General features: G+C 34.1%; 1 protein-coding gene across 1 annotated transcript in view; it reads right to left on the reverse strand.

Moving 5' to 3' along the window:
• Positions 1-3678: 3678 nt before the first annotated feature.
• Positions 3679-14218, reverse strand: part of LOC105348537 (annexin A7) — a 104108-nt gene continuing 93568 nt past the window's right edge. The window contains exon 14 of the mRNA XM_066067278.1: positions 3679-5396. Within this exon, the coding sequence (XP_065923350.1) occupies positions 5274-5396 (123 nt within the window). The 3' untranslated portion in view covers positions 3679-5273. The remainder of the gene's footprint in view (positions 5397-14218) is intronic.

Raw genomic sequence — 14218 nt, forward strand, 5'->3', positions numbered from 1 at the left:
TACATGTAAAACGGAGATCAAACATTTGCTTCAATTTGATCATAGTTCCATACAGGCAGAAATGCATATATCATAAGTATTTGGATGTCTTGACTGAGCAATTTTCATTCATTGTTAGCATATGTTTCAATGTGAAATTCTTATTCAATTTTGAAATTCAAGAAATTGATAGAAACTACTGAAGTTCTGACATGCACTGAAGCATCTGAAAAAGTTACATGTATGCCTTATAATGCAAGAAAAGATCATGTAAGCATTTGGAGAGTTTTTCTTCTTTGTGCATCGATCTACTTTAGTTGACTGTTACGTTGATTGTTTTGAGTTCTATTCTACAATTCATCTTTATATATTCTCAATAAATGATTTAAAATGCAGTATTTGTCCAAAGCCACCGAGGATCTATGATCTGCGTACATAAAATTTGCATGGTGCATGTAGATCAGCTGTAGATATCTTTACTGAGAGGCGGGGGTTAGGGGTAACTGTGTCACTAAGTGGCCGTGGAATAAAACGAGAGATATTGTCCGAACTGCCTTATCAGCTGTTCGACAATTATCCAAGAAACTACTTGTGTTGTACTGTACGAGTTGCGTGGGTTCTGACACATTAGATAAAAATTCCTGCAGTTTTAAATCCGACATTACCTACACTTTTAGCTGTGACTGACAAATCAAATAATATTATAGCATATATTATATACTTGTACGATATGTGATTGATCCATTAAACAATGGCAAGTAAAAATGTCGAAAAAACAAAACCAAAACATATGTCGGTTAAATCGATCATGTACGTGTCGAAAAATATTCTCAAGTAAATCCCGTGTGTCAGAGTAACACTGTAAGATAAGTTAAATGTCTGGAAAACAAAAAACACAGTCGGGTAAAAGTCATTTGTCGGACAAAAAACCCTGTAACCATGAGCTAAAAAAGCACTGCCAACATACACTTTTTATGATGTCGATATCGGCGAAATCGTACATAAACTCACGATATCGACATCGATATCGAACTTGATAAGTTGCATTACATTTATGTCGATATCGATATTGTTCCTGATTATTTGAATTTGCCTATTTGGTGTAAGCAATTCTATATCGATGCGATATCGTCGATATCGACACCAAAGTAAGACTACGCCCAAATAAGACATTAATGCAAAATATTGATAAAGGTGAAAGAATATCAACTGCAAGTATAGATATCTAGAAGTGTAGAGTTTATGTAGATGTGCGATGTCTCTATACCTACATGTACTGTTGTTGACATTGGTGAATCAATGCTGAAACAATATCAACGACATCGACGTTAAGTAAAGACACCTTAATTAAAAGTGAAATGTTTCAATGACTACAGATTTGGTATCGTTGAAAACGAAACCAATGTAAGAAAGCATTGTTGCAAATAACGTACATGTATCTAAATTTATTGGAATGGTGTTTGACGACGGTGAAATGATATCCATGGATACGATACTACATCGTGTCTTGGACAAAACAAAATTTTAGAGTCGAAAAAAAACCTGCAAGGGTGTTTAAAAATTCTTTAGTGCCTGTATACACAACTATTATATTTATACACTTGCAAATGTTTTCCATTATATAACACTGTTTACGCAATCAGCTGTTATTTCTGCATAACATCATTTTGGGTCAAGAGGTCAAAGTAGCGAATGAATAATCTATAGGTCACTACTTTTTCTATGTACTCAAACTAACCGACTTATGCTAAAACACACCTATTAAACATCGTAGGGAAAACATAATTTAGGCATACATAAAAAACGTATCTGCATTTTGTTATGCGAGGTTTTATACATTCATTTAAGAAACAAGAATAGAATTCCTGAGTCCCCCGCCGGTCAAGCAGTATACTAGTATCGAGTCCATCGACCAATGCTGATTTTCGAACTTGACCAAAGTATTAGTGGTATGAACATTTGGTATAAATTTAATGAAAATCTGTCAAAATTTGTAGGCATGAGAGCGCTTACAAGGTCAATTTTTGGATAAAACAGAGTCATAATTGCGGTCAAAGTCTCATAACTCCAACAAAAAGTATCGACCAATGCTGATTTTCGAACTCGTCCAAGGTAATAGTGGTATATACAATTGGTATAAATTAAGTGAAAATCCGTCAAAATTTGTAGGCATGAGAGCGCTTACAAGGTCAATTTTTGGATAAAACAGAGTCATTATTGCGGTCAAAGTACCATAACTCCAACAAAAAGTATCGACCAATGCTGATTTTCGAACTTGACCAAGGTAATAGTGGTATATACATTTGGTATAAATTTAATGAAAATCCGTCAAAATTTGTAGGCATGAGAGCGCTTACAAAAAAGTGTGACGGACGGACACACGGACGCACGGACACACGGACGCATGGACGGACGCCCGGCATTTCTATGTCCCCGCACCGCGTTGCGGCGGGGGACAATAAGGTATCATTTTTGGATGTATATCGGGATATAAATACGGGTTGGTCACGTGATCAAATGAAATCTCATTTCGGGCTTTATGGGATTTGATCACGTGATCAACCCGTATTTATATCCCTATATTTACATTCTACTGTGTTTTTCCATTAAATTCCGTGATGTTTAAATGCCTCTAAATGCAACAAGTAGTCAAAGGTCAAATTGACGAGTTTTATTATGACGTCACAAACGTTGAACGCTGTAAACTGCAACGTCACAAGCGAAAATCAAAGTTCACGCTTGTGGCTGTTACTGTGGCTCTTCCATTAATGTTAACTTACCCTTAGGATAAGATCGGAATTTTAAGGTATAATTCACATTTGCAGACAAGGCAAGAAGTTAAAAAATGTAAATATAAGCATTAAATCATGATTTTTTGAAGTATACACTCTCATAACTGCCGCGGTGTGTGCATACAAATTTTCATAACGCGCTAACGCGCGTTACTCAATTTGTATGCACACACCGCGGCAGTTATGAGAGTGTATACTTCAAAAAATCATGATTCAATGCTATAATATACATCCAACAATGATACCTTATTTCTGAAATAAAGTTTATAATTTTTACACAACTCTGTCATACAATTTTAATGTAGACCCGTTTCTCTTCTCAATATATAGGTACAAAATAAAATTACATCGGTAGAATCACTGTCAAGTAATCGAAACATGGGCAAACATACTACCTGTCAGGTACTAGTAATTCTTACATATATTCAGAAAATTACAATCTCAGCTCATTCTATCAATACCGGTATTAAATTTACAGTCGTCTATTTTAATATTCTTTGGTCATGACTTTTAAATTTCCAGTGTCCAGAGAGTCTTTATATACATCAAAGGATTTTAGGTGGTATGGGACACTTCCATGTTGTGACATATTGTTTATCGAAATAAACAATAAAATCAAGTGTAATTATATAAGTAGTTTCTTTCCAATCAGTGTCACCTAAAACGTAGCGCAGTGGGTTAGAGGGTTTACTACGAATCTGTACGTCATGACTTCGAATCCGCTGAGGTTTTTACAATTTTTAATCTCCCAATATTTTTAAAAGCTATTTTTTGGATTATATATTGTAAAATTAGAAAATTCTAAACCTGTGAAAGAATTTTAATGAAAATGTACTTTAATCCACATTAATATCGACAGATGTCCCATACCACCTTAAACTCCACATATAAGTGATAAAAAACAAAGTTGTAAAAGCGTTATTTATTCATTGTATCTATAACAATCAATGCTTATTCTGCAATATAAATGCAATATATATACAGCTGGAAAAATTCCTTCCCTTATTAAAACATACTTTATAAATCCTTATTAATGCTGTTATATTTAATTAAGGTAACATTTGCAGTTTAACCATGTATATTTCAGTTTAACAAGTAAAAGGAGGCAGCAAATGCATGTAAATGCCAAAATAAAAATTGGTACCATGGTCGATCTTTGTCTCAGCTAGACAAAAACAGTTGACATTGATCTTTTTATTTTAGTTGGACATGCTTTCTAATCACAAAATCTATATGTATATGAGTATAACCTAATTCTAAGTAGAAATCTACGAAAACATTCTATATAGAAACCTGTGTAATATAGAGAATCTTCTTCCTAAGTCTATTTTAAGATACGGTCAATCTAATTAAAATTAGATCCTTCACGCTCTCGTATTTGATATGTCGCTGTGAATGTAAATTTGATTGGCTGCTATTTTTTTTTCGCAAAGTTCAATCTGAGATGACCCCATATGGGATGTTGTTAGATCCTCACAGCGAATTCGTGAAGGATCTAATTTTAATTAGATTGAAGATACGGTAGTCACAGATGCTTTACTAGTCAATGATCTGTGGGTAAATAACATGGACTTGTAGAACACAGAATGCTAATAAAAGTACTGAAGTACTGAAAGCCGGACTCTTTTGGTGTCATTATGCATATTGTGTAGTAAAGACTGAAAATCTCTCTCTCTCTCTCTCATGCTTTTGTCAGGAAAGCGTCAAAGAGCGACCAAATGTTGTAAGCGGCTATAAACAAAAATATGTCTCTCTAGTAGAAAAAAGATTAACAGCTGCTGCTTTGAATTTTGCAAGAAGCGTTATATATACAACCCCCATTTTTTCAACGTACAGTAAAGTAGTTCTTGGAAATTCATGCGCATTGTATGTGTCCAAAATGCATAGTCTTGTTTTTAAAACACGTTAGAGAAGACTAATTAAATTTTTGATTGTTTACTTTGCTATTTATAGTAACATTGGCGATTTGCCTGCCTAGAGCCAGGACTCTGCTTTCAGCAGAGCCCGGCTAAAAATTGAATTTACTTTAAGAACATATTACTGGTACATCTGTCATCTAAGTAAACATTATAGAACACTAAAACACAACACTTTAAATCTAAATAATTATGTGGTTAAGAGCTTCCAGTCCACAATTTGCATAATAATATACATAAACATTTACATGAGAATACATTGCTACCTAAAACTATATTTAAATACACATTTTTTTTTGTAAACAACAATATTATGATATGCACTAAAATATCCGATAAATGCATTTCAAAACAAGCATTTACTAACAATCAAAGAACAGGACAATGTACTTAGCAATCTGAAGGTTAACACTAAAATCACCAAGCACGTAATACAAGAAAGAAAGGTTAATCTAATACATGTATAATAGTGGTCGATCGGTGTACGTAATAGCGGTCGATCAGTGTATAATAGCAGTCGATCAGTGTATAATAGCGGTCGATCGGTGTATATAATAGCAGTCGATCGGTGTATGACAGCAGTGGATCACTGGCCTACAATAGCCAGCAGAAGTTTCTTGTAGTCTCCGCTGGTCTCGGATGACACCGCGGCATTGAGGGACTTCCCATGATCCCTCTGATATTGATCCTTAATGTTCTGTAGATCAATCTGCAAACATGAACTTCTTATTTTAAAAAAGGAAGAGATATCATTGCTTGAAGTGAAATAGACACTTTTAAAGAAAATTCTTCAGTCTACAGTTGAAGTCCACGGACACCATACTTGCCTCTGATCGGGACACGATGATTCGGATTAAGGTGGAGTCATCAGTTCCCATTCCTCGCATTGCTTCGTACAATTTGTCCGAGAAAAACTTGGGTCTATTCATAGCACTCATAACTGTGGTATGACAAAATTTGAAAATTTAGTTCAATTTTGTTATAAAACCAAAATGTTTAGTTTTATGGGGAATGATTTACCAACAAATAAACATACACTTCTGCTTGAGTATACATGTAAATATGCAAGGAAACAAAATATAGATGTTTACAAAAAAGGATTTGGTTTTTAAATTGCAAAAAAGTCTTTTTACAGTACATGACAGGCACGTAGCATCGTTTTTGAAAGTGGGGGGGCCAGACCCATCCAAAAAATCTTGACAATTAAGCAAAAAAAAAAAAATAATAAATGGGCGGAATTTTAAAGTTTCCAAAAATCTTCAAAATCCTAATCCGTGGGGGGGGGGGGGGGGGGGGGGGGAAGAGAGGAGACTCAACTATACTTCCCAAAAAAAAAAGTTTCCCTGCCAAAATTTTTTCCCCTCCAAATCATGAAATTCCTATTCCGTGGGGGGGGGTAACTTCAATTACACTACTCATTTCCTTCTTTTCATATCAATTTTTTACTACCTTCCAAAAAAGTGGGGGGGGGGGGGGGCCAACTCCATTATATTTCATTTTTTTATATGTAAATCTTAAAAAAATTGTTGCTGCGAGAAAAAGTGGGGGGGCCAGGCCCCCCCTGGCCCCCCCTGATGCTACGTGCCTGCATGAATAAATATAAATTCTAAGATGCCAGTTTAAACTACATGCAACTCACTGATAGCTTTGAAACCATATTCCAGATCCAAAGACATCTCAGAACCAATTGAACTCAGGATGTCCTTTCCAGAGAGCTGAAACCGAAATTAACATGTACTGTACACATAGTTTAAACACTTCATCAATCCAGCAAACACATGACTACTGAATTACATGTAACATTGTCAGCATTTTGCTTTGCATATACAAATTGTATATGATATCTGTCAGTAACAAAAAAACAAAAATCTGACATATTGGTCATAAAAAGACTGTTATTTACTTTCTGATATTCTTCAAAGGTGGCCCTCATCTGGTACTCGTGTCTGATGGATAAGACTGAGAGGAAGGCGGACTCATCCGTGCCAAACTTTTTGACGCCCTCCTTGTACAGGGTCTGGGCATCCTGCTGGGCCAGAGCCCGGTCGACCACCGCCTCAGGACCCCTCTGCATCAGCATCTGTCTCTGACTGTCTGTCAGCTCGGTTCTATTAGCCTGTAAATCAATCATAAGAGCGAATCACATACCTGTTCAAGATATATATATATGATTGTCAAATTAAATCTTAACATGAACTAAAAATACGTGTATTACCAGTACACATTTATATTTATTATATTTCCATTGAATACAAACATAATACACATACATGTACATATTTGCTCCTAACTACATGTCCTCAGCATAAGATTGGAAATCAAAAGGAGATAAATGTTACCTGGAAAAAGGACACCAGCAATCTTTTGAAATGTCCACTTGTTTCACTGGCACAGTCAGCCTCAAGCTCTCTTTCAAAGTCTGTTTGAGGTCAATTAATATTTAAATTTGATTTAATAAAGACATTATATATGTTAAAGACTTGTCATTAGATTAAGAATATGCTTGTCATTACTAGTATACCAAGAGTAAGATATAGGAACAAACTCATTACGTTGCTTGTAGGCTGCCTTGATGCCCCGTATTTCTGCATTTGTTCTGGTAGTCAAAATTTCAATCAGGATTGATTCAATTGTTCCCATTCCCTGAAAGATGAAATAATCCTATCAAATGTACACGTATTTCTAAGACGAAGAGACCGATGAGTTATATGGCCTCAATCAGAACTTAGGACTACTGTGCTTTCATCAATGTTCATGGCCACCAATTTCACAGATTCAGTGAAAATCAAAGTTTGAAGGATATGTAAATTTGTGGCAAATGATAATTCTGATCAATATAATATTATATTAGGTACTGCACTTCAATAAACATTTAATTACTGATCAACTCAACAACTGGTATTCAACGATTATTGATTAAACCACAGAATTTCAGCTTGAAATGAACTGATCAGACAAAAAGAGATAGCTGTCTATTTGACGTACCCTCATTGCTTTGTTAAGACACCAGGCGTCGTAGTATTCAGGGGACTTAACAAGCGCCAGGATCAGCTCCTCCAGATCACTTGACAACTTTGACTTCAGATCCGAGATCAAATCCTGCAAAACGATGGAGACGCTATTGATTGTATTAATTTATCTATAAATGAAAAGATGCTATTACATTTACATTGTATTTATTAATGTAGTACAAGTATATACATGTATTGAAACATGTAATACCGTACTCTATGATAATTGAGAGCTGCCTTCTCAGAGATTGTGCTTTATACCTTTCCATACACGCTTTTGTACATGTCGAGAATTTCCTGCCTCTGTTTGTTAGAGGTGTGGCCAATAACTTGAATGATGGCCTTCTCATCCGTCCCTACAATCACATATTTCATTATACTTTTTGATAAAAGATATATACAACTAGAGCAGAGCTCGTGGCAAAGCCACGAGTAGGTCTTCCGTTGTTGCTGCGAGTTGAAAATATATGTGATGTGGTGTCAAACGATTATAATTACTAAACTTTCAGTTCTGTTGTTGTGATTGAAAGACTGCATTTAAAACGTGTATTGAAAAAGAAAATAAGAAAATGTTTTAGTTTATGTAATCGTAACAAACATTATTTAAAAAATGAAATATTTAATGGCGAGTTAAATTTTCAGAGGGTAGCAAGCATTGTTGTAAACAGTATGTACTCGTGGGTCATGTCAGGAATTGTGGTTTGTTTGTTTTTAAACCGAACCCGTTTACAAAACACGTAACCTTTTCTCTAAGATAACTTCTTTATTCAAATATTTCTAAATTTTTGAAAACAATGTACAATTTAGAATTGTTGCGTGCTGACAAAATTTACAGACCCTGAAACGTACTACTACACCAAAAACGCGTGCGACTTACGTGCAAGAAACGTTTCGTGTTAACCTTATCGTGTGAATCGTGAAGCGTTTCGTGTAAACCGTTTAGCGTTTCGGACAAAGCGTGCAGAGTTTCGGACAAAGCGTGTAAATCGTTTCGAGCAAAGCGTGCGAGAACCATGTGAAACGTTCATCAGATTTCATTCGGAACTCTCTGACAATTTGTTTCAAAATGGCGCCCGTGTTTTACATTACATGTATTTTAAACTGTTTGTAATTAGCAAAACTCTTTTGTAGGTATTTTCATGGGAAAAAATCTAGAGGAAATGATAAACTAATCTTTTTACAAAATTGAATTTAATTTTAACAAACAAAAGAAAGGTATATGTATTAAAAGACGACTAGTTACAGAGTACATGTATATATAACGTTTTATACGATGTTTCAGTACTGGCCCAGTCGTTTTACCGGTAACGAATATTTGCCAGTATCGAATAATTTTTAGAAAAATTACTAGTGGAAGACGAAGTTGAGGTTTTAAAAAATCCTAGCTAGGTAATTATAAAACAGAAATAAATATTCTATCAGTGCGTGAAGTTGTTTGCCATTTGCACTATTATTTACCAAATTGTTTACAAATTAAAAATGTGACCCAGATATGAGCTGCCGGAAGATCAAAGCAGAAAAAACGAAAGTGTGAAAACAATTAAGCCTAACTATGAAAATAAGTTTGTTATTGATCCCTATTTAGTGGATAATAAGTAAATATAATTCATTTTAAAAGATAATGCATCATATCAAATAATAATGGAGCTTTGAATGAAATTACGACTTCAAATAGAACCACGTGTAGTTTTCCTAGTTTCGGTTCATTGCGACAGAAGTATTATTTGGCTGCATATATTGATAGATGTACGGGAAAAACAAAGGAAAATGGCAACTACTTATCATCAATTACTATTATAAAGTGTTTTAATGAAAATTCAATATCATAAAGTAACGCAAATGAAAACTGTTCAAGTCCAGTTTTAATTTGACGGGAAAACGGTATGATAAAAATAACGATCATATTATTTGTTTAAATGACATATTCCCACAATTGTTTTTCCTTCTTCATTTATAAGTCTATTAACAAGTACCTCTAGTATATTTTTGAAATTAATTCGCCTCAAAATATTCGGTCAGAAGTGATAAAGGGCGCTTAATTCGATACTGGGAAACGAATTCTCAAAACTAGGAAAATGGAGGGGGTGTTGAAATTACTACCTTTATATTTTCGGAAGTTTGATACTACAGTTTAGAAGGACAAAGAAACGCGATTTCCCACAATTGTTTTTCCTTCTTCATTTATAAGTCTATTAACAAGTACCTCTAGTATATTTTTGAAATTAATTCGCCTCAAAATATTCGGTCAGAAGTGATAAAGGGCGCTTAATTCGATACTGGGAAACGAATTCTCAAAACTAGGAAAATGGAGGGGGTGTTGAAATTACTACCTTTATATTTTCGGAAGTTTGATACTACAGTTTAGAAGGACAAAGAAACGCGATTTAAACATAAAATAAAAACATTTGGAATTCCGATAATAATAGTTGCATGCACGACGAAACCGCATATTGATTCGTTACTGGTAAAATGACTGTGCAATATTAAAATTCGCTATACATAAAAAATATTAAATACAATTAGCAAAACATGATTTCTGTTGGAACAAGCCTTAATCAACTTTAACTTACACGAGCATGTTTTGATAAGCATGTATTTTTTTTTATTATTTATTTACATCGATAACTCTTACTAAGACCATTCGGCTTTGTACAAGCGGCACACATAACCTGTGAGACCTGCACCTGGCTGAACCTGTCAATCAAACTCTGTGTATTTGTTTTCATTGGATGGTCAAGCGTCTCTTTTTTTGTCAATAGCCAATGGAAAAATTAATGACTTCAATGTAATCGGAATCAGTAATTGATGAAGCACACAATTTAAATGATAGAAAATTTATTAATTATTTGAACAAAATTAAATGTAAACATAGAAAGAAAACATACTGATCATTTCTATGAATTGCAGGAAGAAAGTTCTTTGGAATCCCGATTATAGATATTTTTACAAGTAATTATTTTAATTATTTAAACCACTGTTAACGGAAAACAAGTGGCTTTAAAAGTAATTAACGCACAGGGATTTGCCTACAATGTACACAGTCATGCAATTAATTATTATGGGAATCTTTACGTATGGTACTTAATTCAAATAGATCATGATAATCTATACACTGTACGCCGTTATACATGTACATGTAAGGAGCGCCGGTAATATATACGAAGATTGGGTCAAAAAATTAAATCATTTTTATTTCTTGTTCTTTTCAATACAATGTTAAATTACTTTGAAAAAAAAAATCCGAAATAGTAATTACAACTTTCTTTTTTGTTTAATCATTTGAATTTTTTCTGAGGTGCATGGATATGTACAGAACATATTTATTTACGCTAATGATACGACATAGGAAGAAAATTAACGGATGTTTGTATAACATTGTTTTCTAACGAATGTGACTAATTTAATTTTAAATATTTTTCAACATTATCAATGTAAATAATATCAGATTTATTTACTGTTTGTATTTTTACATCGTATTCTCTGAAACCAATAAAAATAATAATGTTAGAAGAAAAATCAAATCCCGCCGAATACTGAAAACCCGATTTCAGTTTGTAATCATGCGGATTTTATTTTTGGTATTGACTATTGAGTTACGGTAACATTTTTTCTGGATGATCTTTTTTATTTATTAATTTATGTAGTAAAAGCACCATCCAATTGTTACTCAATTAACATAACAATTGATGACCCGGGGCTCTATATGTTCTGAGCTGTGTGCGCTGAAGCGACACAAGATTCTCGGTCGCACGGGGCGGTTGAATTAACACAGACTGACCGAATAAACAAACGGGTGGGAAAGTGAAACAAAATGTTACACATAAGAAGAAGCCACCTAAAATGATTTTCGACAGATCTTGATATCGTTTCGCCAATCAAAAAAAAAAAAAAAAAAAATACAGCGCGAGCTCCTGTCAGCGGGGCGGGAGGGGGGGGGGGGCAGCAATGAGTTCGCTTCCACAATGAAACGAACATGTAGAAAAACTACAGAAGTGATTAATATGTGAGCGATAGAATCTAATCTAAAGTGTTTAAAACTCATGTGAATATTCTTTTAAATAATCATCGGATGCCTCAACTCAGGACATTCTTTTATCGTGCTAGCACCTACCGCAAACATGTAACATGGAACTTTGATTATAATTTGAATTGATTATTAAACTATCGTTCATTAATATTCATTTACACTCAAATTTAATTAAATAAATACAAAATGGACAAACTTTGATAACATAAAATTAAAACAGTTCTTGTATTTACGGCTATATTAACTCAAACACGTTCATATGCATGGAAGTGTGCGTCTCGGTGTGCGAATCTTGTGTATTAAATAACCGCTATGTAGTGCAGCCGTGGCTGAGATCCTCGGCCGTGGGCGACCGATAGATTACGTCAAGGTACAACGCACAAACCCGCACAGCTCAGAACCCATGAATCTTTGAAAAGATTGCAGTATAATGACCTTACTCTATCAAATAGAAGTTATTTATTTTAAACTTAAAAACCCACAATTGATCTATGTCTATTATTGCTTTAGATTGAAAAATGACATTCCTTTATTAATTAACTTAACGATTTCTTAATTGACACCCAATCGTTTAATCCATAAAAAAAATATGTGTAATCAAAACGAAAACATTTCTTGAGTTTGCGGATAAATAAATTCATATATGAGAGACGCAACTCTCGTGTATTAGATAACCGCTGACCGCTAGGTAGTCCAGCCGCGACCATGGTGACCGATTTTCTCGGCCGCGGGCGAGGGAGAGCTTACGTAATGGTACACACACACACACATCTCTGATTCAAGGTAGATTTTAAATGCATGGAGTTAATAACTAAAATGTAATGCATAGATTTTTTTTTATTCCATATTTTGTGGTTTACTAGAAAAGAAAAACAATGATTTGTTTCCCAAATCCAGTTTTTAAAGGATTGTGCATTATAGGAACTTAACAACAATGACTTAAACTCCTAAAATAAAGCACGTATTCTAAAAAAAAAAAATTCTTATGAATTAATGCCGTTTGTATAAACCAGCATACTTTCTGCGGTAACTTTATGCCAGTTGTACGCGCAAAGACTTTCGTTAACTTGTCAAATGAAAACAGGTACATGTTAACATGTAAAGCATTTTACACTCATACTACACAAATCTCATACAAAATAACATTGTAACGACCTTTATGAGATCCCAACAAACAACTTTTCCAGCGACAGTCATATCAAAATCCTAACCGTTTTTGAGTTATTAAGCAAAATTTTAGGGGCCATTGGCCCTTAATTTAAGGAGCCAGCCCCTTTTTATTGGTGTCAAATGAAAGCCCTTGATATTTTGCACAACTTTTATTCTACATGTCTTAACAAAATGTTTTTCGTTTAAAAGATATTAAGGAAAACATGTCTAAATTTTTGCACTTTTTGGAATCCTGTTTTTTGACCCCCTACCTTTTCCTAAATAAAAAACGTAATCTAAAAACAAAAACAGATGTGCACAACTACAATGTCTCTGTTATTCAAATTCGTTGGATTCTCATTCCCTGCTATCATAGTCTCGGAGCCTTTGTCTGGAAACAAAAGGCCCTTAAAAATTTAAAAGGGGAATAACTCTTTAACGGAAAGGGAATTCTACATTTCATGAATTGCTTAAGATAGTGTTCTGTAAGGTACATTAGCCCTGAAAATTTGAGCAAAAACCGTTCAGAAATGAGCAAGATATGAAGCCTCAAAGTTTGCGTCTAGGAAACAAAAAAAAAAAGAAAAACTAGAGCAAAGCTCGTTGCAAAGCAACGAGTGGGTCTTCCGTTAATGTCGGAAGAAAAGCTTGAAGTTCCTGTAAGAAGCAGAGCTCTTAAACCAATAACAAGAGTAACTTAAATAAAAAGATGAAAAAAATCGAATTATTCCTGGTAAGACTTAACAAATCCGAATGATTTGAGTACGAATTAACAAAAACCTTTCAGATTTCAAGAACGACTTAATAAAAAAATCCGAATGTGTTCAAGTACGACTTAACAATTATTTTCTGGTACGAGTTAATTTTACTTTGAACATTACGCTATTTTTTAAACCAAGGACGCGGAATCAAAATTTCCGGAAAAATCAATTTTTAAACCCCCATATCTCTGTAATGCATCGTCTGATTTTCCAACGGATTTCAGATTTGAATTTACCATGGCATATTCTATAAGACTGTAGTATTGTATTATTTTGTTTAAAAAAATGAAAATTTCCAAAAATTAGAACTGCTTCCGGTTTTGAGCAAATTTGATGAACAAAATTTTAAACCCCCCAGTACATTATAAAATTGATACATCTATCATCAGTAAAAATTTCAAAGCCATATCTTTAACGTTTACGGAGATTTCTTCCGGACAAAATCACTTTTTTTAAATCTAAAAATGGCCGCCAAATTTGAACGGAAGTGACGTAAATGCTGAAACTTTAACATCATTTAGGCACGGTAACTTTACAAAAGCTCTGAAAAGAATAAAATTCGTTTAATATCACATTTGGCCCC

The sequence above is a fragment of the Magallana gigas genome, chromosome 7, assembly GCF_963853765.1.
Source record: "Magallana gigas chromosome 7, xbMagGiga1.1, whole genome shotgun sequence".
NCBI lineage: Eukaryota > Metazoa > Mollusca > Bivalvia > Ostreida > Ostreidae > Magallana > Magallana gigas.